Source organism: Engraulis encrasicolus, chromosome 1 (genome assembly GCF_034702125.1).
Source record: "Engraulis encrasicolus isolate BLACKSEA-1 chromosome 1, IST_EnEncr_1.0, whole genome shotgun sequence".
NCBI lineage: Eukaryota > Metazoa > Chordata > Actinopteri > Clupeiformes > Engraulidae > Engraulis > Engraulis encrasicolus.
This window is the reverse complement of record NC_085857.1, coordinates 58,901,971-58,929,328: the sequence shown is the minus strand read 5'-3', so window position 1 is coordinate 58,929,328 and position 27,358 is coordinate 58,901,971. Positions and strand designations below refer to the sequence as shown.

At 40.7% G+C, this 27,358-nt stretch overlaps 1 protein-coding gene and 1 long non-coding RNA gene across 2 annotated transcripts in view; one reads left to right on the top strand and one right to left on the bottom strand.

The window, feature by feature from the left end:
- Positions 1-26,759, bottom strand: part of LOC134456053 (actin, cytoplasmic 1-like) — a 51,890-nt gene extending 25,131 nt beyond the window's left edge. The window contains exons 1-4 of the mRNA XM_063207488.1: positions 26,750-26,759; positions 26,018-26,133; positions 19,460-19,477; positions 17,074-17,292 (exon numbers count right to left, since the gene is read on the bottom strand). Of these exons, the coding sequence (XP_063063558.1) occupies positions 17,074-17,292; positions 19,460-19,477; positions 26,018-26,133; positions 26,750-26,759 (363 nt within the window). The remainder of the gene's footprint in view (positions 1-17,073; positions 17,293-19,459; positions 19,478-26,017; positions 26,134-26,749) is intronic.
- On the top strand, positions 12,822-15,058 carry LOC134456173 (uncharacterized). The gene is made up of 4 exons (XR_010036242.1): positions 12,822-13,111; positions 13,561-13,639; positions 13,744-13,853; positions 14,127-15,058. It is a non-coding gene; the product is annotated as an uncharacterized LOC134456173 (long non-coding RNA).
- Positions 26,760-27,358: the final 599 nt, after the last annotated feature.

Genomic DNA, 27,358 nt, shown 5'->3' with positions numbered 1-27,358 from the left:
TGCAATGATCAATTCACCAAATCCGCTGGACTCTACAGCATCATGTCCCAGCTCAGCAGAGGGTTCCGAGCGATGTTGGTGTCGTCATTGAGGGAGTGAAAGTTCTCACCACTCTGGTACCTTTGCCAGGGCTTGCTGCATGCTCCTCGGGCTGACTTATGCACTAAATCTGGCCTACCCTAAGGAGCTCAGATATACATTTGAAATCTTCCAGAAGCTCCTTCTGGAGCTGGACTGTTCGAAGCAGTCCCCAAAGCTGCACACTTTGAAGAGTAAGTTGTTGGACTAAGGAAATGCCGAACTGGACACTTGAGCTGAGGCGAGGCAATGGACACTTGACTTCAGTTTTTCAGAACTTAATGACTTAAAGATTTACCTTTTAATTTCTCCAAACACTACTTTTTCAAGCAGGTTGACACGCACAAAAAAGTCAAATGTGTTATGCCATCATCGGTTGATTTGTTGATATCTGATGTGTCTGTAGATGTGTTTGAAGCTGTGAACTATGCATTAAGTTATATCTACTGTGCCGTTAGCAATCTTATGCTAAGACCGTGCGATGGACACTTGAGCTGAGAGTGCAATGGACACTTGAGCTGAGGCAGTGCGATGGACAGTGCAATGGACACTTGAGCTGAGGCAGTGCAATGGACACTTGAGCTGAGGCAGTGCGATGGACAGTGCAATGGACACTTGAGCTGAGACAGTGCAATGGACACTTGAGCTGAAGCAGTGCGATGGACAGTGCAATGGACACTTAAGCTGAGACTGTGCAATGGACACTTGAGCTGAGGCAGTGCAATGGACACTTGAGCTGAGGCAGTGCAATGGACACTTACGCTTCTTCGCAAGTTCTTTAGTTCTTTATTTAGAGATGCCTCTGATGCCTCCTCTTACAGGTCTTGCTTGCTCAAACTCTGTTTCTCTCGCTCGCTTGCTCGCTCGCACACTATCGCTCACACACACACACACACACACACACACACACACGTTTGTGTAATTGCGGGTACACAGTGAGGTCATTATTTCTTCATTAGAGCCTTTCAGGAGACTCCTTACACAGATCTCGCTCACTCTCTATGTGTTTTTTGTTTGTTTTTTACTTTTTTTTCTTTATTTACATAAACATTGCACACGGTGCATTCCTCTAAAACTTGTTTGTATTTTGTGTGCACAAATGAATATGCTTTTGTTTTTTTTCTGTTGAGCAACCCATTTTAGTGTTGCTAAATTGAAGTGGGAAAGACAAATAAATGTTATCTAATTTCCTACTACTTTTGTGCATGGTAGTCTCCTTTAGCAAATAAAACTAGCAAATATAATGTAAATAATATGAGGAGAAAGTAGTAAATATTACTTAAATTAACTTTGGTAAGTTGCACATTTAAATTGAGAGTTTTTCATAATAAATCTTTTTTTAAATTTACTCATTATTTTTAAGCAATATAAGCTCTCATTTAATAAATAAAACACACATCTATAGTGTCCTCTATTAGCCGGTATATATTATTGTCCCGTAAATTTAAGTGATATTTCTCAATTAATTTTAATCAATATTGTAGTCATAAAATATAATCAATTATATCACGTGTCACTTTCTTGACACAATATTATTGAGTAAACCCTCTTCAAATTTTTTACAGTGTAGGGCAGCTGCAAATTGCATGTGTTGAATTTCACACATTGTAATTTAACTCACTGCACCAATCTAACTTAACAGTACTTGTCCACCTAAGCAGTTATGCCATCTGTATGCAGGTGGGTGTTTGAGTAGTGAGTAACAGCCACTAATAGTTGTAGAGAACAACATTGCTTAGCCTAGTTCGCTAACTAGCATGCTAACTAGCGATTTCTCAGACCAGAGACAACGCTATTTATCTTCCTAACCATTTGGCTTTCCATAATCACAGACGGTTGCTAAGTAAAGCACATAGTAGTTTCAAAACGCCCTCAGCATCATGCAATGGCTGGTTTAATGGTTGAATTCCACATGTAAATCCACCATTTAGATAACAGCAACTCTCCTCCAGTGCCCAGCTGTCTGTGCACGAGTGACACGGAAATTTCTCTCTCCTGACTGACAAAACGCTGCAGCGCGCCCCCTTCAGCGCTGTCTGCTCATTGGTTCACAGACTTTTTTCTCCAGTTCACAACTACATTACTATTGGCTGAAAGGCTTGGCTGTCGTCACTGTCTGAATGAGTCCTGTCACAGCGCTTTTGTTGATTTTAGCGTCTTCATAAAAATATCTCGATATTGCAAAATTACTCATCGTCAAAACAACATTTACGATAACTTCGCAGACGGTATATATCGCCCACCCTTAGTCCCTGTGCGCGCGAACCAAGAGCAATATTGATATGCTACAGCACTTATAAATGATTTAAACAGCATGTTTGACGTGCATTTAATAACAAATAGGCTATTTAACAACAAATGTAATACCCCCTGTTTAATAGGCCTATATCCATTGCGCTAATAACTAATAGTGCGCGCCGGTGGTAATAGGAATACATTTCAACCATAGCATAAAAGCCTACATCGTGACATTTTTAAAGCTGACAGTAAGTTGACAGTTGATTTGACATTGCAAACATCGCCACGTTATAGCCTATTTGCATAGGCTATCTAATATGTCTATTGCGTCAACCTGTGCGCGCTGGTGGTATGCTACAAATAAAGCATGATGAAGCGTTTGGGAATCTGTTAATCAAAATGGTTAACTGGCATGTAAAGCAACAAGTTTTCGGTTCTTCTACGGAAATAGGAATGCACTTTAAAGCATAGATAATCCTATAGCCTACATTGTGACATTTTTAAAAGTTGACAGTAAGTTGACAGTTGTGACAGTTGCAAACGCTCGCCACGTTATATGATAATATTCACAACCAGGCCAATTATCTATATCTCTTTCAGTAACCTACCAGTTTGTCTTGAGAAGATGTCAGTTATTTATACATTTGGCTGCCGCCGCCTTCTCTCTTTTTTTATTTTTTATTTTAGCCCTCTTTCTGCTTTCCATCACTGACGCTCTGTTTCGCGCCAGTGTGATTTAAAAAAGACGAGTTTTGGGCCACACCATCTGAACACATGGGAGGGGTCGGGGGGAATTATGCTGCTTACATGGTAGTAGAACCACAGATTTTCTAGGAAGGGGCTCTGGACCTATTTAATCCACTATGATGCAGCTGGCGGTTGCAACTTAATTGATATTAATGCAAGAATAAGACACAAGAAAAAAAAGTTTAAATGAGTTGTCGCCGTGGGCCACGTCGATGGTTTGGGCCGGGAAAACTCCCGATCACTTTAATGTGCACCCCGGCATTGGCTACAGCTATTGTTCAACCAATCAAGTCCTTCAGCACACTGTTTGCAACAAATGTTAGTCCATAACTTTTAAAAACGAGGCATAGAGAGCTTTGTAAATCATTTATTTTACAGGCAGATGCTGTCAGGCTGGTGTTGTCTACCACCTCACTCACTGCAATGCACAGACTGAAAGCTCCTCCTAGCAAGCCGAGTACGGAGACAGACAAGGGGAAGGGGATTTAGTGGGGTCGTATTAGGCTCAGTCATTTCAAATTGGTGTTAAAGTTTGGTTTTCACTTCCAAGTTGAAGTTTAGGGTCTATAGAACAATTTGAGTTCAAGTGTCAAACACACAGATAACAAAATGGCCTGCGGGGGGCGCTCTAAAATATATAAACTGCTATAACTTTTGATTAGTTTGACCAAATTTAACATATGAGGTATGTATGGATTCAGCATGCAGAGGAGAAACCGTTGAGCTAAGTATTTGGTTGCCAGATTAAAGACACACTATATAATAAACACACTTTTAGCCAATGGACAGCTAAATCCGGGCTTTTTTAAGATAAAGGGTGGAAATGTCCTCAAAGTTGCAATGAAACATAATTTATTGTTACAAGTTATTGTAAATAAAGCCTGGATTATCACCTAACTTGAATTGTTCAGAATATCCCTGAAGCACACAGATACTTAGGATACCTATACACAAATATGGCTGCATAAAGCCTATGTGATATTTAGCACCCAACTTGCAACTTTGAGTTTATGAATTTAGGATCATGAGTACCAGCTTTTTTCAATCAAGCCATCATTTTATTCACAACTTAAAAACTTTATATCTGGAAGAAAGTAAATCAATAATAATAATAATAATAATAATAATAATAATAATAATAATAATAATAATAATAATAATAATAATAATAATAACTAGATTGCATTTCCTCACAGAAAATGCTGGAGTATGCTTGCCCGTCTTGCATTCGCTGCCCCTCATGCATGCGTTGCCCTTCATGCATGTTGCCCTTCGTGGAGGTTGCCCTTCATGCATTGCTCTTCATCCATGTTCAGCACACACACACACACACACACACACACACACACACACACACACACACACACACACACACACACAAACACACACAATCTAACATACAGAATCTAACACAAACACCCCATAAGAGTCAAAAAGTCAAAAACATGTTTTTTTGGTGTACCACCCCCTGGACACCATATTGTACACTTGCATATCTTTGTTGTGCACCCTTTGGGCTAAGGTAATAGCACCAAATAGCTTTAAATTACTTGGCTGAAGTTCCTGGGCCAATACATTGAGGCCATTGGCCCATAGTGTAAATGGGGCTGATATTGACCTAAAACAATTTCGCTAATTGTGGCGCCCCCCAGGGGCCAATTTTCACAAAAATTGGTATGTAGCCTTTGGCTATAGTGAAGATAATGTGTACTCATTTTTGTTGTGATATTAGTAGGCGTTGCCGAGATATGAGCTAACTTCCTGTTTGGCGTCTTCGCCGCCAAATTTGATTGGCTCCTGTTCAAAGACGGTTCAAGAAATCAGTCCGTAACTTTCAGGGTAGCTGTATCTCAGTCTGAACATGATCTGATAACATTTTCGAAACACTCTCACAAAAAATGTGGGAGGGGTGTCATTTTTATTGATTTTTACAACATTCAAAATTGCGGGAAAACTTTCCGAGGTCCAAAATTTTGTTAAAGGGTGCGTTGGATTCGGCTTGGTCCAAGGATAATGTGAATACCATTGTGGTTTTAATACATATGGGCGTTGCCGAAATATAAGCTAACTTCCTGTTTTGCCTCTTCAATATGGCCAAAACACAGTTTCGTCAATTGTGGCGCCCCCCAGTGGCCAATTATCCTCCAATTTGTCATTTGAACTCTAGGGGTGATGTCAGTCATGTGTATCCAATTAAGTTGTGATCTGACATGTCGTTCACCGTGATATGAGCTAACTTCCTGTTTGGCGACTTCAATATGAGCTAAAACACATTTTCACTAATTGTGGCGCCCCCCATGTTCCAATTTTCACGGAAATTGGTATGTAGTCCCTGGCTATAGTAAGGATAATGTGTATCAATTTTTGTTGTGATACGAGTAGGCGTTGCCGAGATATGACCTCACTTCCTGTTTGGCGTCCTCGCCGGCAAATTCGATTGGTTCCTGTTCGAAGACGGTTCAATCAATCGCTCCGCAACTTTTAGGGTAGATGTATCCCGTTCTGAACATGCTTTGCTTTTTGTTTTCGGGACGATCCGCCATAAATTGTGGGCGGGGCGCCATTTTTATTGATTTTTACAAAATTCAAAATGGAGGGAAAACTATCCAGGCGGAAAATGACGTCATAGAGTGCGTTGGATTCGCCTTGGTCCAAGGATTCCAGGGATACCAAGTTTTTGAAATTTGGACCTACGGTTCAAAAGTTACCGTTTTCCTGTTGGTGGCGCTAGAGAGTTCGAGGTACCCCCGTGAAAAATACAAAACCTGGTCGTATGACCGAGCCGAACGTTTCGGTCTTTGAACGGATTTTCTATCTTGAGCGGTTCTTCAAAACGAATGGTTCGTAGAATAAAAATGGCACCCGGAAACGCTGGCAAGCATACTAATAATAAATACTATGGGGAACATCATTTTTTCCTACATTCAAAAAACAAACAGACCATAGGGCTAACATTTATTCCAATACTCCACTCTACAATAACTATGTCGGAGAACAGATACAAAAACAGTCAGTGCTCAGTCTTAGAAATTGCATGTGCACTTGCACAGAGGTGTGCACTTTAACTCTGCCTTCATGCACTTGCACCGAGATCTGGCAGGTCTATTTGTACAAGTACTAGTACAGCTGCACTTCACCTCTAGTTGGAATACATCTTTGGCAACTGCATTTTTGGTAGTGTAGTCCAAATCTGGGAACTGTTCATTTGTTACCAGATTGGCAGGCATTTCTGGCAAATGCAGATAATAAGAACGGTTTTCATTCCTGTCAACTGCGCTGGTAACAAATGGACAGTTCTCAGATGACAGACATGTCCTCAAAACAACAGATGATTGTGTCTACCATGTATGAAATAGTCCTATAGTATTATTTAGTATGCTTGCCAAAGGCCTCTGCTTGCCCCCAGCAAGCATACTAATTGTTATCCAACAGTTTATTTAGTATGCTTGTGGGAAAGCATACTAATTGTTTATCAACAGTTTATTATTATTCTACATTTTTCCATTCACGTCGGCCTATGGGAATCGCCATTCATTTGTATGCCGGCTTTGAATTTCTGCAGCGTTCGAGATAGAGACCTAGTTTGAGTGCCAAAACGAACGCCTCGAAAAGGGCTCAGGGTGGTGTATTTTTCGCTGGCCTACCCCCTTTCATTCGTTCACCAGACTTGTTTTTCCTCAGTTTTCTCTGTTTTCCCCCTCATTGAAATGAATGGTAGAATGGTCAAGATGATGATGTCACAAACTGTGGCAGAGTGAGAGGTGACCTGTCCTGGGGTTTTTAACTAGGTATCAATTAGGTAAAGGCATTGTCAGAGAGGTTGGCTCTGAATACAAACTTTGTGAAGATCATAAGCTAACTCTTAAAAGTGTTTCAGAGGGAGCAGTTTTAAAATCTCTATGATGTGACCCCATTCACTTGGAAAAAAATGTGTGAACAGCTCAGTGCATAGGCCTGAATATGTCATTTTTTTGACTGAACCATTTGGCCCAGAAAAGTGATCTCAGCTTTGATATGAAGAGCAGGGTTGTCCATTTGTGTGTCGATATCATCTGACAACTTGCAAAACTTTTGGAGATATGACAGCGTAAAAACAAGGCTGCACATATTACTCAGCTATTGACTGCCAAACTCGCCTTTAGAATCTTCATTCATACACACACACACATGCAGCCTTGTAGATCTTTAGACCTCTGCTGTCACCTGGGCAACTGTGGCCTAATATGCTGCTGTGGCCACTCTATACAGTAAGTGGCAGTGGCCTACTGGGTAGGGTGTTGGTCTGTCAGAGGGTTGCAGGTTTGAATCCCACCCTTACCTCTCCCTACCCACCCATTGCTGAAAGGCACCTGAAGCATCTCCATACATGCACACACACACACACACACACACACACACACACACACACACACACACACACACACACACACACACACACACACACACACACACACACACACATACACACACACACACCTCTTTCTCGCACAGACCGACAAACACACACACAGACACACACAGACTCACACACTCAGACCTCTATCTCTTTCCCTCATGTTTCTGTCTGTGTATACAACAGCTCTGTGTGTGTGCATAGGCCACAAGCATACTAATAGCATTGTCTCTCCGGAAATGCAGTCTTCTTCTTATTATTCTTATTATTATTGATTTATTTTTTGTAATTTTATGTGTGAATAGAATATGGCTTGATTGAAAAAAGTTACTCTTGATCCTAAATTCATAAACTCAAAGTTGCAAGTTGGGTCCTAAATATCACATAGGCTTTATGCAGCCATATTTGCGTATAGGTATCCTAACACTGCATGAAAAGATGAATTTGTGGATGAGTTTTGCACCTTAAATTGCCTCATACCTCAAGCCACAGCATTTGCGGCTCCCCCATGCCCCCCTCCCATCCCCTTCTTAGAAGAGCCTTTAATATGTAAATGCCAGTGATCAGGTCGGGAGCTGCCCCAGTCAATTTCAAGTGGGGTGGGGTGGGGTGGGGTGAGGTCAGGTGGGTGGGAGGGAGTGGGGGGTCGGCAGGCCTGTTTCTAGGATTTTGGGGTCCCTAGGCAACGGGATTGTTGGGGGCCCTAGGGCATTTTTTGGCCTTTTACTAAAATGTGTGTGTGTGTGTGTCTGTGTGTGTGTATGTTTTTTTCACGCTGCCCAGTGGTGTTTTTCAGAATCACTAACCATTAAACCAGGGGTAGGGAACCTATGTCTCGAGGGCCCTTGAGGCCGTTTTATCCGGCCCCTGATATAGTTATAAGGTAACACTTCCAAATAAGGGGCCATAATTAACAGTAAAGTAGCTACAACCTAATACTTAAGTAAGGGTTAATAATCATTATTTAATGCCACATTAGACACATATTAATTGTTATTAATGCATATGTTGAACATTAGTAAGCAGTTACTTAACTATTAGATAACTATTACCTTGTGTTACAAGTTAATAGCATATTATTATTTAACTAATAGATAAGTAAGGGCACAGTTAATAGTTAAGTAGCTATCAGGTCATACTTAACTAAGGACCAAAATTAACACTTACTTAATACAAAAGCAAGGCATAACTAATGGTTAATTAATACATAAATATTGGGTTTTGGGACCCTTATATTAGAGTTGGCTGAGGATAACTAATGGTTAATTAATAGATAGATATTGATATTTGGGACCCTTATATTAGAGTTGGCTGCGGATAACTAATGGTTAATTAATCGATAGATATTGGTGTTTGGGACCCTTATAATAGAGTTGGCTGAGCATACCTAATAGTCAAGTAATTAATCTACTGTGACATCTAGTTTTCACTCGTTCAAATTACTGTAATAGTGGCAACAGGAGCCATTATATAGCAAGGATTGGACGTACACTTCTCAATGATGGTGGGGTGATGTGATGTAATTTTTTCATGTACCACTTATTAGTTTTAACGGTAAAAACCCTACAATAAATGCAGAACATTATGAAGAGTAACAGTTTTGAAGCGAAACTAAGCCATTCCTTTGTGATAATTAGGTTAATGTTTGAGAATATTAGCTCCAAGAAGAGCAGTGCATGATGGGTACGCAATCTATAGACAACAATAATTCGGTATTATTTAATCATTAGATATGCCTTACTTTTGTATTAAGTAAGTGTTAATTAAGGTCCTTAGTTAAGTATGACCTAATAGCTACTTAACTATTAACTGTACCCTTACTTATCTATTAGTTAAATAATTATATGCTATTAACTTGAGACACATGGTAAGGGGCCATATATATAATTATAATTAACATAATTAACAACAAATTAGCTATAACCTAATAATTTAGTAACAGTTAATAATCACTACTTAATGCCACATTAGACACATATAAACTGTTATTAATTCACATGTTAAACATTAGTAAGCAGTTACTTAACTATTAGATAACTATTACCATGTGTCTCAAGTTCATAGCATATAATTATTTAACTAATAGATGAGTAAGGGTACAGTTAATAGTTAAGTAGCTATTAGGTCATACTTAACTAAGGACCTTAATTAACACTTACTCAATACAAAAGTAAGGCATATCTAATGATTAAATAATACCGAATTATTGTTGTCTATAGATTGCGTACCCATCATGCACTGCTCTTCTTGGAGCTAATATTCTCAAACATTAACCTAATTATCACAAAGGAATGGTTTAGTTTCGCTTCAAAACTGTTACTCTTCATAATGTTCTGCATTTATTGTAGGGTTTTTACCATTAAATTTAATAAGTGGTACATGAAAAAATTACATCTCATCATCCCACCATCATTGAGAAGTGTACGTCCAATCCTTGCTATATAATGGCTCCTGTTGCCACTATTACAGTGATTTGAACAAGTGAAAACTTGATGTCACAGTAGATTAATTACTTAACTATTAGATATGCTCAGCCAACTCTATTCTAAGGGTCCCAAACACCAATATCTATCGATTAATTAACCATTAGTTATCCGCAGCCAACTCTAATATAAGGGTCCCAAACATCAATATCTATCTATTAATTAACCATTAGTTATCCTCAGCCAACTCTAATATAAGGGTCCCAAAACCCAATATTTATGTATGATATAACCATTAGTTATGCGTTGCTTTTGTATTAAGTAAGTGTTACTTTTGGTCCTTAGTTAAGTATGACCTGATAGCTACTTAACTATTAACTGTGCCCTTACTTATCTATTAGTTAAATAATAATATGCTGTTAACTTGTAACACAAGGTAATAGTTATCTAATAGTTAAGTAACTGCTTACTAATGCATTAATAACAATTAATATGTGTCTAATGTGCCATTAAGTAATGATTATTAACCCTTACTTAAGTATTAGGTTGTAGCTACTTTACTGTCAATTATGGCCCCTTATTTGGAAGTGTTACCCATTATAATGTTTTGCAACTTCACATGAAATAGGCCTATGACATATTTTGCAGGCCTAAAGGAATCTTAGAAATTACATTTCCAATGCAATTAAGTTATATTCAGGGGACCTAGAAAAGGTGGGGACTGTTTTAAAGGTGTCTACCTTTAAAGATGTCTATATGTCTATATAGGCCTAAAGGTGTCTATATAGGCCTTGATGGGGAAATCCTGATTTGTGTTCATAGTACGGCCCCCGGAGGATTTTATGACCATGGTAGGAATTTGAAGTGGCCCCTCGAATGAAAAAGGTTCCCCACCCCTGCATTAAACCTTTCTACTAGCCACAGCTTTGCTGTCAGTACATTTTATTATGATACTATAAGCTCAGAAATTAAGTTGATCAAACAATTTGATCTGTGCTATAAACATTTAAATGAACCTACAGAATAGGCTATCAAAATAGAATCATCTGAATGATCTTTCTTGGACATACATTTTGAAGTGACCCTTCGAATTAAAAAGGTTCCTCAGCTGCTTTTGAGGAAAAACATCAATGTGCTTGGCCACTCTGGTTTTTAAATGGTATTCTGAACTAAAGCAAGGATTGTTCAAGTTAGTTGAAAATAGACCGTCTCTGGTTAAATTAGTTCTACACCAAGCCTTTAGGTGGCAGTAAAACTAATTGGCACAATGCGAATTCCACACACAAGCCACAAAGAAGCCATCAGCCGCGGTCAACATCACCTTCCTGATTGAAGAGAACCACGCTCTGTCTGTGTGGTTTACAAGTTTCTTGGCGATATGGGGGAAAAGTTCCTCACATACCAACGGAAAATGGGCGTCATATACATGTAAGTACATTTTACTCAACTGTGGTTTAAAGTTTCAGTACTCAAGAGCGATTGAATAGCTCCTCTGAACACAGATCCGCCATTGCTAAGTTATGGCACAGCCGTTTTACATAGCTGGTAGCTCAAGTCCCCTCAATGTGACTACACTAATAGCTAGTTGCTGCTGTACGCTAGTAAATTCTGATGACTTGCGAGCATCGTAATGACAAAATGCTGTGGTGAAACAGTGAATATGTTAAGTATACTTGTTGATGGTAAATTGTTTGACATTGCTCGTTCTCAGTTGCCTTTCCCCTGCCTAAAGATAGACAAAGGCTACCGTTAGCATGCTATTGCGTTAGCTCATCAACTAGATGCTGGGCACTGCTCATTTTTCACGTCTGCCCGGTATTTCGCTGATGAACTAACGCTTAGACGCCGTGCCAATGTACTTTACAGCGGCAAAAATGCATCTAGGCGACGTTGGAAAGACTGGTGTGCCGTCTGGGTATGTTGGTTTTCAGTGCTGGGCGGTAGCGAAGCGACTAGTTTAATTACATTCTCTAGTAGCTTGGTCGTAGCGTCACTACTATGTATCGAGTAGCTAACATCCCTGTAGTAATGCTATTTTTCCTCAAGTAGCGACGTTGTCTACAAAAGCTACAATTTGTCCCCCATCGATTTTACTCAATGATTTTTGTTTTACTTTCTCTATCCTGAAACCTAGGCAGTCACACAGGGGTTCCAAGACCCACCGGCGTAAAATCAAGTCAAAGGTGGGATATAATTTAGTTCCATACTACTTTGAAACGGTGGTAGATGGACACTCCCAACTGAGATCGCTCCCGGACGTGCAGTCCCAGGTGTTTCTATCACTCCCGGACGTGTAGTCCCACCCGATTATATTTCACGTATTATCATACACTGCCACATACAAGCAATTTAGGGTTAGGGTTAGGTTTAGGGTCAAGGTTAGGGTTAGGGTTAGGGTTAGAAACAAAAAAAACTAACATCAAAAAGATAACTAGCTCCGTTATATGGCGGTGGGATCGATAGTCTGGCTAGTGGGAGCGAGCCGACAGGGGAGCGTCCTGCGTTGGGAGCGTCAATCAGGGAATCGTTCTCAGTAACGCGAGCCCAATGTATCAGCGCGAGCTCAATGTCGACCAGAGTGGTCAAGTTGAGCACGACACCCCGAAATCAATGTGAAATACCCTGGCATTTGCAACAGTAGGCAACCTGTCCTTAAAAAGTATGGGTCCTCAAAACAGCACTTGTTGCACAAATAAGTGTAGATGGCCTCTTCAAGAAATTGAAATTATGTATGGTCACTTTTTCTTATTGTTTCACGTGGAGGTCTACCGACCTTGTCTAAATAATGTAGGCTAGTTTATGTCCATGTATTATATTAGGACCCAAGGTTAATGGGTTATTCTATTTGCCATGTTTTCACAGGCTGCTGTCTCATAATATGGCGAAGACGAGTCACCTGAAGGCCTAACTTGCCATAGAAGACTGAAAGAATGTAAGATTAACTTCTTTGTGACCAATATGACTTGCTCATTGATACATTTGCTATGTCAATATGAGGTGCATGGCAAAGTATTTAATTTATTTGTCTCGCTTCTAGGAGCTGTAGAAACAACAGGGTGTTCTTTTTCAGGGTATTCTTTTTTATAGAACTGGACAGGTCATTTATTCGTTACCCTTGTTTTTGAAGTGTCCTGCAGGATGCTGTGTCCTGCAATCCTGTGTGCTGTGCTACAGACGCGTGTGGAGGTCAACCCAAAATGGGCACAGTCTCACCGCAGAAGAGTGAAAGAGGGTAAGCTTAACCTATAGCCTACGTCAGGGTCGGGGAACGTTTCTCATTCGAAGGGCCGCTTCAAATTCATCCGAGGGGCCGTAAAAGTCCTCCAAGGGCCGTACTATGAACACAAACCAGGATTTTCCCTTTCACTTTAGGCCTATATTGAAGGCAGCCACATTTAAACAAACACCACCTTCTTCAGGTTCCCTGAATATGACTTAATTGTATTGCAAATGTAATTTTTAAGATTCTTTTACAAAATATGTCATATTTCATGTGAAGCTGCATAACATTTAAATTATATCGGGGGGCCAGATAAAGCTGCTTCAAGCGTCGCAAACGGCCCTAGAGACATAGGTTCCCCACCCCTGGCCTACATTGTCAATATGACTTGTGCTACTTTATAGATAAGTAATCAATGCTGTGCATTGCTATGTTTTGATTTATTTTCTTACATCCTACAGATCCTGGCAGGGAGACGGTAGTGTCCTGCAGAATGGTGATGGGCCAATCTTACAAGAGACCACAGAAAACTGATATAGTGTAAGATTATCCCTGTTGGGCTCAATAGGTCTTGCTTATTGACATATTTGCTATGTCAATATGAGGTGCATGGCAAAGTATTTATTTATTTGTCTCACTTCTAGGAACTATAGAAACAACAGTGCCTGCTGCAGTATAATGAGGACACCCTGAGCAGAGAGCTCCAATAGACCCAGGTCCAGTGTCTTGGCAGGGTGAAATGGCACTGATATGGGTATGTACTAATGTCAGTTAAAATGAATGAATTAATTAATTCTCATATCTGAATAATGTGAACACTGGATTTACCACACACACACACACACACACACACACACACACACACACACACACACACACACACACACACACACACACCCTAGGCCTAGATGATTTGGACCCAAGGTTACTTTTACCACAGCTCTGGCACATCAATTTTCATTTGTTTAATAACTGGTCAGGTAATTTATTCATTCCCCTTGTTTTTTTTTGTGTTTTTTTTTTGTAGTGTCCTGCAGGATGCTGTGTCCTGCAATCCTGTGTGCTGTGCTACAGACGCGTGTGGAGGTCAACCCAAAATGGGCACAGTCTCACCGCAGAAGAGGGTAAGCTTAACCTATAGCCTACGTCAGTGGTGGGGAACCTTTCTCATTCGAAGGGCCAATTCAAATTCATCCGAGGGGCCGTAAAAGTTCTCCAAGGGCCGTACTATGAACACAAACCAGGATTTTCCCCTTCACTTTAGACCTATATTGAAGGCAGCCACATTTAAACAAACACCACCTTCTTCAGCTTCCCTGAATATAACTTAATTGTATTGCAAATGTATTTTCTAAGGTTCCTTTACAAAATATGTCATATTTTATGTGAAGATGAATAACATTAAAATTATATCGGGGACCAGATAAAACGGCCTCAAGGGTCGCAAACGGCCCTCAAGACATAGGTTCCCCACCCCTGGCCTACATTGGCAATATGACTTGTGCTACTTTATAGATACGTTCTCAATGCTGTGCATTGCTATGTTTTGATTTATTTTCTTACATCCTACATATCCTGGCAGGGAGACATAGTGCATGAGACCATAGAAGACTGAAATAGGACATTATCCCTGTTGGGCTCAATATGACTTGCTTATTGATATATTTGCTATGTCAATATGAGGTGCATGGTGAAGTATTAATTTATTTGTTGTTTCTACAGCTCCCAGAAGTGAGACTGAGTGCCTGTTGCAGTATGACAAGGACGCAGTGACCAGAGACCTTCAGTAGACCCTGGCTGAAGAACATGAAATCAACTGCAATGTTTATAATGTTGTACATACCTGTATAGTCTGTATTAAAAGGCAGTACCTGTAGTATTTTTCCTCTTACTTTCATATTTACCACATATTTACTATGAATTGACAACTTTTACTAAAATCCATTTTTGTACTATCCTTAAACCTAACCTGTCAGAGATGTAACAACAACCTGCTCTTAGCAATGTGGCAGCAGTCTACTTGGATGCAGCGGGGAACATAGAACCCTTTTTTGAAAAAGCATTGTATGTTTCTGAGTTTTATGAATTGTGCCCTTCCCAAACATCATGCATAGGCTAAGCGTATCTATGACACGCTGTTTTGAACTCACTATCGCGTGTGTCCAATACGCATTTTCAAGTTAAGTCGTGCTCCACAACGCCCTGTGACAGGTTAGGTTTAGGGATGGTTTTGGTTTAGGCACAATTTAGGTAGAAATTCGCCTAATCTTGCTGTTCTTGGCCAAAGTAAAGCAGCAGAAACATTACTTCACTGACAGGTTAGGTTTAGGGGTGGTTTTGGTTAGGGCACAGCAAAACATATTTGCGTTTAGTAACAGAATGCGCTGTGACTAAACAAAATCGCCGACACGGCGGGAAAACTGCGCAAACCTCGTCACTAGTCAAAAGTGCATGAAAGCGCTTTACCGTTGCGTTGAGGAGCACGCTTTGAATTCAAAATGCGTCGCACCATGCACTAGCGTGCGATACGTACGCTAAAGCATGACAGCCTGCCCAAACTTAACCTGTCGGTAATGAAATGTTTCCTAGTTGTACATTTGTGACCTGAGTGCTGTGTACATCACTGCATATAGAGTATAGGCCTATTGTTTGCAGGGTATGTGTGTAGTTGCATGGTTCTTGTCAAAGTGTGTGTACATTGTTTGCTTTGGTGTGATATTAAAAGCGTTTTTTAAAAAATAATTTTCATTTCATTCATTTTCATTTTATCAATAAATTCACATCATGCATGCTAAAGCCCCATCACAGTGCAGCCTATAATGATGTGAATATACAAAGTAAAATCAACCTAGGTAGGCTATATTAGTAATAATAATTTTTGCATTTTTGCACCTACTGTATACGGTAGGCATAAATTAATCCAACGTGACCAATAGAAGGTCGTAGCTGCTAACCAATAGCGCAGCTCTTTTACTTTGAGTCACGTGTCTTTTTCGTCCAATAAGAGCAAGGCTAGTCCGCGTTCCGGGCTGGCTGTCATTGCCTTTCATGTGGTAATCGTTGGGCCATTAACACCCTGCTGTGAGACCTGTACGCGGCTCGCGATTCGCTTCCGGGCGAGTTAGGTGTCACCAAAATTGATAGTTTTGATTCTCTCAAGCGCTCAAAATCAGACGAAAGTTAGGCAAGTCCGTGGACGATTAGGGACGAGTTCATTGTCACAAATCCCCCTTTTCGTGCTGTGTAAGTATCTTTGTGCTTCAGGGATATTCTGAACAAATCAAGTTGAATGATATCCCAGGCTTTATTTACAATAACTTGTAACAATTGTAACAATAAATGATGTTTCATTGCAACTTGGAGGGCATTTCCACCCTTTATCTTAAAAAAACCCTGAATTTCGCTGTCCATGGGCTAAAAGTGTGTTTATTACATAGTGTGTCTTTAATCTGGTAACCAAATACTTAGCTCACCAGCTCCTCCTCTTCATGCTGAATCCATGCATACCTCATATGTTAAATTTGGTTAAACTAATAAAATGTTATAGCAGTTTATATATTTTAGAGCGCCCCCCGCAGGCCATTTTGTTATCTGTGTGTTTGACACTCGAACCCAAATTGTTCTATAGACCCTAAACTTCAACTTGGAAGTGAAAACCAAACTTTAACACCAATTTGAAATGACTGAGAAAAAATGCACATGCCTACGACCCCACTAAGTGGGAAGCAGGAGGTTCTGCTAACGTTTCGTGCATGCTGGGAATTGTAGTTAAGCTATCGCTGCAACCCGCGATCGGCCAGTTTATTAAAAAAACTTCACAGGGTCACATCGCGTTAATCTCGCGATAAAAAAATTATCGCCGTTAAAGAGGCGTTGAGTTAACGTGACAATTCTGACAGCACTAGAAAAGAATAAAGGTGTACAATAGTTGACGGAAATCACGGAGGGAGCGAAACAGGAGATGAGATGTGTACCTGTGTCATCTTCTCCCTGTTGGCCTTGGGGTTCAGGGGGGCCTCAGTGAGCAGGACCGGGTGCTCCGCGGGGTCCACGCGGAGGTTGTCGTAGAAGGTGTGGCACCAGATCATCTCCATGTCGTCCCAGTTGGTGATGATGCCATGCTCGATGGGGTACTTCAGCCTCAGCTTATGCCTCATCATTTGGGCATTGTCTCCGACATACGCGTCTCGTCCCTAAACCAAAAAAACAGAAAAACTCTCACCATGTATACAGTATAATCACCATTGGAAGACGTTTATATCTAGCCTAATGTCACCCTTAGACACAGGCAGGGTGGTTACTTAAACACACTTAAGGGCCTTAATTCACACACAGATCATTTCCATACCAGAACAATTAAGGTTGACTTGTACAGTTTTCTATTTCATTGGGCAAAATAAGTATTTGATCCCCTGCCAACTGGTAACAGTTCTGGACCCACAGACCTGATGGGCACTTCCGATCAACTTGTTATCTGAGTTAAAGACACCTGTACATACTAACATGCATAAAAGACATATGGAATGAGCAGAATCAGTCCATAGTATGAGTGAATCAATCACTCTCCAACCTCAACAGCATGGGAAAGACCAAAGAGCGGTCAAAGGATATCAGGGACACGATTTTAGACCTGAACAAAGATTAAATGGCCCACAAAGTCACAAGAAAGATACTGGGTATTAAGGACCCAACTGTTGTTGCATTTCTTCCAAAATGTAAGGAATACAAAATGACAATCCATCAGCCTGTCTATACAACATTTTACCTTTTGTAGGGATTTGAAAATCATGAGAACTGAAAGAAAGCACCCTAGACCTGTATGGGATGAACTAGGCAATGATACCAAAGTTACTGGAACAAAAATCCCTGAGAAAACTACTGGTAGCACTTAATGCCACAGAGGATTAAAATCCTGTTTTGCACACATGGTACCTCTACTTCAGAAGGAACCTGTGCAGTCCCACCTGAGTTTAGGATATGATAAGGAGCTGCTGTAGTCAGATGAAAACAAAATCAAGCTGTTCGGCATTAACACAATTCAATGTGTTTTGAGAAAGAGAACTACTGTCTGTGATCCCAAGAACATCCTCCTCACCATCATGCATGTGTAGGGCCACTTCTCCTCCCTTCCACTAGGGGGCCGTACACAAACCTAGCGCAACTAGTAGCCCAATCCCAGAATGCAACACCACTGGTAATGACATCCTCCTCGAAGCTACCATCTTTCTCTTCTGCCGCTGGCTATCCTGCTATGCGGACCTGTGTGGCCACAGGTAAAGAGATTGTGCACACAAAACTCTGAACATAGCTTTTATCTGATATTTAGGTCAAATACAGATAATTTAACGCTTAGTTCATCCCTACACAGCTGTAAGTTTATTTTCTTTGCAAAGTTCAATCAGAGACAACAGTGTCTTTGGTTTCTACTGTTGGAAGGCAGTAGCCCATTAACAAGTCGGTAGCCTGGATGTTCCTGCTTAAGACTTCATCCGGATTCATTTGTGGAACTTTGATGCATCAAGAGTTTCACGCCTAAAGCATCGCACGGCCGGACTGTGCGAGCAACCTTTCCCAACCCTTCCTGTCTCGCTGGAGCGAGAATCGGACGCCTTGGACTCACAGACTTTGTGCGCTGCTGGACACTCGTCTATACACTCTGAGGATAACCACTCTCTCTCCTGAAAAGGCTGGAAGCCTTTCCATCGTTCACAGTAGGCATATCTGGGCATATAACTCTACTGTCAGTTTAGATATGTTTTGAAGTAAGCTTAGCTGATTTTCATATACATGTCTGATTCCCTTCTGTCTCCCCTTTTGTTTAGTTAGCAACCTGCTATCACTAACTTTCTCCCGGTTGTTTACTAGTTGCTACGTCTCATTCGAAACGATCGGAGTGTTTTCAAGCATTGTTTGGATGCATATTAATGTTTGGAACGCTCCGTGAACCTCTCGAATGCGATCGTGCAGTTATTAAACCTCCGTGCGCGTGCCTGTTTGTTATTTTGTTACTGTACAACAGGTCCTGCCTTGATTAGCTAGCCATCTGCTAATCTCCACAGCATAAGCCGTTCTTCCTGACACAGTCACTGCTTCTCTCTCTCTCTCTCTCTCCCCCTCTCTCGAGAATAATCACTCTTGTAGACACCCCAGGACAACCCATGTGCCTCTCGGTACAATTTCTGTAGAACTTTTCCACTGCACTGTCCGCCAGAGAGTCATTAATTGTCCTGTGCTCTCTGCAACTTTCTGAGATTGTGTTAGCTAACGCTAGCCAGCTTTGTGTATATTCCCATACCTAGACAATATTTCCCCACATGTGAGTTGCCATATTTGTAGTCGACTATCGATATTGCCCTAGACAACCCCGTCTCTCACTCCCTGCTCTGTCTCGGTTCTTTCTCTCTCTCTACCATTTGGAATAGCGTACATTAATTACAGAAATCCTAGACACCGTTGCAGGCCCCTAGCTTCACCGAGAGCTAGGTCTACCTGCTATTACCTTGGACTAGGTAGCCAATAGCTACCATAGCCTGTTGTTCTGCCTGAACTTTCTGTAGCCAATGCTAGCTTGGCTTGACCAAACACACACACACACGTTTGGTCCGCCATTTCGTGTCCACAAGGGACACACACGCACCCGCACCCACACCCACACACACACACAGGCTAGAAGCCTCTCTCTCCCTCTCTCTTTTCCCCTCTTTTCTTCTTTTATTTTCCTTCCTTGTTTTATAATATTTGTGCCTTATGATTGTATTATTCCATTTAACCGACATTGAATGTAATGCTTTATTTAGATTACTTAGTAGCAGTGTTGGGTAAGTTACTTTTTTAAAGTAATTGGTTACTTTACTTTAGTTACTGCTTTCAATTGTAATTGAGTTACTTTACTTATTACTAAATTTAAAAAGTAACTCGTTACTTATTACTTTACTTTACTTTTCGCGGGAAAAGGGATTTTAACCAGTGTAGTGGCACAACTCATAATACACCTGCTTCCCCAGGTTGTAGGCCGGCTGTGTAAATGGCCTAATATTTTAATATGTGCAAACTGTACCTCTATGGAATCCCTCATATAGGGCCTAGGCCTATTGTCATTCTCACATCTAAAATGCATTTCATGATTGCCCTGTAGTCCTATTTATAACAGTGTCAATACATTTGAATCTAGTCTAACATTACGCCATAGAATAGAATAGAATAAAATAGAATAGACTTTTATTGTCATTTCAGCATGAAAATTGCCTTTGGTCTCACTGAATAAAAACAGAATGAGTAGGGTGAGGTGGCCATACCAAACAGAAATGTTGTAGGTAAGGACACCCTAGGCTTACATATTTCCTCTCCTCGATTTTGCAGCTTAGCTACTCCAAATCCTTTCAGTTTCCTGATTAAAAACGACCTTGGATTGTATGCATCAACATTATCATTAAGGATTCTAGAATGCAGAATCCATTCGGTGTGATCAGGCACATTTGAATAGCCTGAAGAACGTGGCCTCAACGCAATAGTGTTGCTTGCGCTGTTGTTCTCACGTTATTCCCAATTAGTCTACTTGATTCGCGCTGGCTGCTGCTGCTGACGGAGCTACCCAAACTGGGTTTTTTTTGCATTGTACCTAACCAATATATAATCAGTGATTACAACAGAGACCATGGCATTTGCGATGGGTACAGCTGTTTCATTCATACATTTGCGTAAGGGTGGACTCAGAATGACTGTAGATTTAACTGCGCAGCGAATCACTTTCACTTTACCTGGCGTAATGTTAGAAAAAAATGATGGTGGAACTCCAAGTATTGTTGTATATGTTAAGCACATCACAGCGCAACTGACTCATGAAAGTCCCAGTGAAAGACCTTGCATGCACGAGGAAGGAACATCAGTCTGCGTGCGCGCGCTCTCACACACCCACATCCGAGAGCTCGAGAAGGGTTTGGGGAAAAAACAGCCCAGACAGAGAGCTTCGCGCATCTAGAACTAATATCAGCAAACCTGAAGACGATTTAAAGGCTCAATTAACGAGTAACAACCGTTACAGCAGTGCAGCAACTGTAATTACGTTACTGAAATTTAAAGAGTAATGCGTTACGTTCCTAAGTTACTGCCAAAAGTAATGAAATTATGTAACAACGTTACTTAGTAACGCGTTACCCCCAACACTGCTTAGTAGTTAATAAAAGTTATTCATTAAATTTTGTCTGTTATTGCATTGTGTACACTACGTACGGAATCAACTTACTTAGAACATTTAAAAGCCTTCAACTGAGTTTTGTGCCCTTGTGTTGACAGTCACAGTGAACAGCCCGTCTCATACCATTAAGGTGACTGCATTACTGTACTGCCAATCACAACGTGTACAAGTGAAGAGTTCAGATGCAAAACCCCCTAACTCCATTTCTGAAGACCTGCACTTCTATATTTTTAGAGAGCCCCGTTGTTGGTTTGGTTTACATTCATGTACTTGATAATACATGTAAAAAGTTATATTACATAAATAAAATAAAAAATATGCAATTTTGATAGCTTTGTATTAAATAAAAATGAATTAAGATTATTTTCTGAAAAGGTACTTAGGGGGTTTTGCATCTGAACTCTTCAAATACTCCTATTAGTCTTGATCTTTTGCAATTCATTGTGAAATACTGAGATTAATATCCAAATCAAATGAGACTGATTGATTTATTTATTACATTTTTGATTGTATTAATTAGGACTTATTACCAGACGCGGAATGGCCATTGGGAGATCGGGAACTTGTCCCGGTGGGCCGCGGCCGTGAAACGTAACATCGCGTCCGCTTAGCGTTCTCAGCTGGCCCTGTAGTCATGCAAATGTACTAAATAGAGCTGACTACCCACTTTCCACGTAACTGTGAGTTATCATAGCTGACTAGCCAGTATTTATACCGTGTACCAGACGGCAATACCTCACTGACGGTGTCAAACAGTAAATTGGCCACACCCCTTCTCTACTGATAATTTTCATACACCGTAGATCGCGGAAGTTTACTAGATCTTAGTAACACAGTTTCGTTTTCAGTATTTGAAGAACCTGTGATATTTAGATTGGTTACCAAAGGATGGAAATATTAATAAGTTATGATTTATTTTCCGATTTCCACATGACTGTTACAGTTTACAGTCTGCCAGTCCAGATTCACTTGCTCTGTGGTTATTGACTTGGGTTACGAACAGACTCCACCAAGTGGTAAGGAAGAGAACTGCACCTAACAGAAGCAATGGGTTTTGTTTTGATTTGTTAGAACTACCGGTATATCTCCTTATAGTCGAAATAATATTATTATCATACATATATTTATATGTGGCACATCTATGATGTAGCCCAGGGGTGCTCAGAGTTTTTCAACATGTGAGCTACTTATTGAGATGGGTGTGTGGAAGTGATCTACTGGGGGTTCGGGGGACAACATTCGAAAATACAGCTGTTAGAAAGGCAATTTTAACACAATATGAAAATGTATTTGTAGGCCTATATAGGCCTACACATCAATAATAATGAATGGTGAATCAGCGGTGAATAACAACCTCATACAGACCTTATTTAGGCCTACTGTAAATTACGCCTGTTTTTGATCACAAAGGGAGACCATAGTAGGCTATCAAGTTTATGATAAATGTAATTTTCATAAATTAACATAAGCCTAATATTAATGAAGTTATTGATGTGCCCTCTTGGTTTTTGGACAGATTTTATGTAATCCCCTTTTCACTTTAATATGAGTGCAGAGCTATTTTCTCCCTCCCTGAAGTGTTATTTCATGTGTGCATGCTTGCTGTCACCTATTTGAAGGGTTGTTGGTTTGGGATTTCGTGGAGGACTTTTTTAATGCCGCTGTGAGAGACAGAACAGCGGTTTGCGGGCGTTTGGCGTTTTCACGTGGATGTTATTATCTTCGTGGACGTTACAGACATCCCAAGTTCCAAAAAATAAACAAGTAGACATCTACTGAATGGACCGAAAATCGCGCTCTCTGTCTAGCGGCCGCGCTGAACAGACCATTTGAAAAGACGCGCCTGCACTCAGGTTAAACAGGCACACATCATTCACTCTCCCCTCGCACGCGTGCCTATGAAATCTAATCGAAGTAGCCAACTCCACGCTCAATGCGGGAGTTGCATCTTGCCTGCACTTCTCAGAGCATTGTTTAAAAGGGGGGAAATCAGGGGATTGCCGGTGTTCGGGCGGTTGTTTTCTTCTCTGGCTGTTTCTTTTGAGCGGTGACGCTGCCTGTAGGCTACTAACTGAACATATAGCGCACGGTATCGGCAAACGTCTCGTGCCGTCCTATTTTTTTGTGCTCCGATGTTATGACTTATGAAGAGTTTGAGTGTGGCGCTTGACAGTTATCCTCCTTATCTGAAGATGTCGTTGTGTTTATGGTAGGCTATACCATACAGTGTAGGGCAGTGTAGACGCCTGGAGTTAGCCTGTCAGATCCTGGGTATCCATAGGGAACTTTTTTTTTTTTTTTTTTTTTTAAGTGTCCTCCTACGATCTACCAATACTGCCTCCGCGATCGACTGGTCGATCGCGATCGACCTATTGAGTACCCCTGATGTAGGCTATGTAATGTCTGAAGAAATGGAACAAAATAATTACCACACAAGATTCTGATGTGACCAGTGCTGGGTGTGTAGGCTAAGCTGTGGATTAAAGTAGAGTGATTGCAAGAAAAAAAGAAAAAAAACATTTGCTGCGACGAAGACAGCGTTTTAAGGTAGGCCTACACCGTTTGGTTATACATTTTGTTGACTTATGGTTGAGCTTTGAAGTAGCTAGGTTTGGCTTATTTGCTGCATGGTGGGCTTATTGCACAATGTAGACAGACATTTTGTAAGCTATACTATACTATATTTTGAAGCCTACTCTTCTAAAAATCCCCACACTCAAAACTTTGTGCCCGTGCTCATCCTGTCTTCCTTAAACGATATTAGGCCTACAAACTGTTAAAATGACAGTGGAGTGCACATTTGCATGGAACAGTAGCGTGATGTAACCAAACCTGCAACTAGTTCTATGAATGCTTTGGACTGTCATGATGGCTCCAGTGGTGTAGTCTACTTTTTGAAGTGGGTATACTATATATTTGAGAATTTTTTGATGTGGGTATACTATATACGTATATTTGTGCTATTGTAAATAATGGATCAATCAATTTTAACCCCATAATGCACGGCCTACCTCCTGTGGCACGCGGTAATAGTCATTGAAATTTAACTACCATAGCACTACAATACTATGACACAACACAGGCCCTTTAGTAATGCACTATGACTTGGTCATTACCATACTGGTAACAGCAAAATTATAAAGCCGTGTCTTAAGGGGTTAAGTATACTATAATCCCTAAAATTTTGAAATGGGTGCATACCTGCTTTTTACATACAATACACCACTGGCTGTGCATTTCATCAAGGTGTAGGCTACAATTCTCCACTTCAGGTTGATATTTTGACAACACTAATGTCCACATGTAGTACGACTGCAGTCTTTTTGGTAAGGAAACCATGTTGTTCGCTTTTTTGTTTTTTATATTTTTTGTTTTCTTTAAAAGGGCCGCCAAGGGGAAAATTGTGCCGTTGAGAAAAGTCCTCCCACTCCACCCCTGCTTATTACATAAGTACTTATACATAATTTTATATGGTAATATAGGCCTATAGCCTATCTGTTTGTGTATGAATTCATTTACATGAGCAAAAGTCTTGAATGAAGGTAGGCCTAATGAAGGCAAAAGTTAAATGCACAAATATATAGGCCTATATATTTTGAAGGAAACTGTGTAGGCTAGGCCTATGTTATGTACACTTATAACACACGTGTGATACAGTGTTTTTTGTTTAGAGGTTGTACATCTTCCACAGTGTAATAGTCAATAATCACTTTATCTACCTGCTCCGAGACAACCACGGACCTCTTGAAGGCTGCTGGAAGTTTAATTTACATTTGGGCTTGGCAGGGGTCTTCTCCCCCTTTCCTCACTTATGACCCTCGAGGGCGTGCATGCATTCACACCGGATGGATGTTTTAACTAAATGTGCCGTTTCAAATTTTAAAAAGGACGTTGTGAATGTCCTTACTTGGTTTTGCTGCTCACTGCCACGAGCCATTTTTTAAAAAAATGCAGCGCTTGTCAGTCTGTCTCTCGCTCTCCCTCCCTCTCTTTCTCCGCCGCAATTCATCACGGGTAACGTCGTGCGTAAGCAGCAATAACTAGCCCTGTGTTATTCAACTATTCTCAGCCGGACACTACGTTGCCCGCAATGCATTGCGCACTATGTCCAAAGAAATTCTGACTGATGATACAAGCGGCACCAGCGAGAGTACAGAAGGGGGAAACTTTCTCTCGTTGCGTTTCAAAAGAGAAAACAGATGTCACTCAGCTTTCAATGGAAATTAAATTCCAGCATTCATTTATCGTGATGTCTGCCGTTCATGACATATAATGTGAATTAATTCACATTCAAGTTCTTTATTAACGTTCAACGTTCACGAAAAAATGAGCGTGTTCAATGAACGCGTTCTTTTGAACGCGCTCACGCTCAACACTGTAGACTGATCAAGTCTTTATTAGTGGGCAAACTGGCAAAATCAGCAGGGGCTCAAATACTTCTTGGACTCAGTGTAACAGACCAATCAGCGAATGGGAGAGGGACAAGGGAGTGGGGTGGGGAACAATGACACATTGGGTGCGATCGACTTTGATGCTGTCGATCGATGTAGACAAAGCACGTGACGAAATCATTTCTCAAGTTGGGCATCCCAAACACTTTGTGGGAATGAAATTAGTATGAAATTAGTATGATGGCATGGAAAGACTGAAAGACTGAACCCTGACAATACAAAGTACACTGGACCTAATAAAAAGACAAAACCAGTCAGTTCATCGATTCTCACCTGATGTATGGTCCTGCCCAAGATGGAGGGGAACACAGCTCGGGGAGAATGGTCTCCTGCAAAGCCAGCTCTGCACATTCCACTGCCGTTATCAACGACCAGGGGGGCGATTTCGTCTCGTCTGCCTGACAATCAAACATTTAACACTCTCTAAGCACATTTCGCAGTATTTTCTGTAACTTTTGGTTGTGGGATAAAAAAAGACTTCTTTATATTATTGGTGGCTGTTCGGAAAAAAAAAAAATTCCTTGAGGAAGGGCCTGTGATCCTATTCACTATTTGCTGAAAAAGCTCAACTACATCATAAGAACATTAAGAGTCTTAAAACGCTAAAGGACCAGGTTAATGCCAAGGACACATGCAGTGAAACTATCAAAGCGGCAATGTGGTTTGGCTCGTATTGGCCCTTTATTGGGAGGAATTTGGAAAAACTGGCCCTCTGGGATTTTTAATTGAGTACCCCTGGCCTAGGAGGACATCAACTTATGAATGGACATATTCTGTATAAAGTTCTACAGTCTTCATCCGGGCTTCGAACTGGTTCAAGGAACGAAAACCGAAAACGGGAACGAACGGAATTTTACGCAATTTTATGAGGAGCAGAAACAGAAACGAAAACGAAATGGTCTTCAACTGTTCCTGAACAGAAACGTTATTCTGAAATCCACAAAACCGGTTAATAACGGTTTATTTCGTTCTCTATATATTTTATAAAATTTCACAAAAGCATACCCTGAAGCATACATTGAAGTGTTTGTGATGTAGAGTTAAACAGGAAATTGGAGTTATTTGTCAGCAACAGACCAGCTACACCATATCTACACCATGCAGGGTTAGGAATTATAGCGCAAGATCTCCATATAGATAAAACTTGCATCCAGGTAAGGAGTTTAGCACGTATCCAGAATGTGAGATCTGAATGTTTTTGGATGCCGTCTGTGATTTAGCCTATTCCAGGTATAAGATACAGTCCATAAAAATAAACTTGATAGGTCCTCAAAACACTTCCGGTTCGGAACGCAAAATATTGTTCGTTCTTATCGTTCCCGGTTCAGGAATGAAATTTTGGTGCCGGAACGAATTCAGAAACGAAAACGTTAAATAAAGGCCTACCTGAACCGCTCGGAACGGAACGATAGAAAAATAATTTCGTCTTCAAGCCCTGGTCTTCATTGTGCAGCTCTCGAGCAGGATGTGGCTTGCCTTTGAAGCTGGCAAGATAGTAAAAATATTGGAGGCATAGCGTGACACCTTGTTATGCTATGCTATCAGCTGTCAATAACGCCACGCGAACTAACAGTGTAGACTACATAGCTGTCTGATAAAGCCCCAATAAAAAAG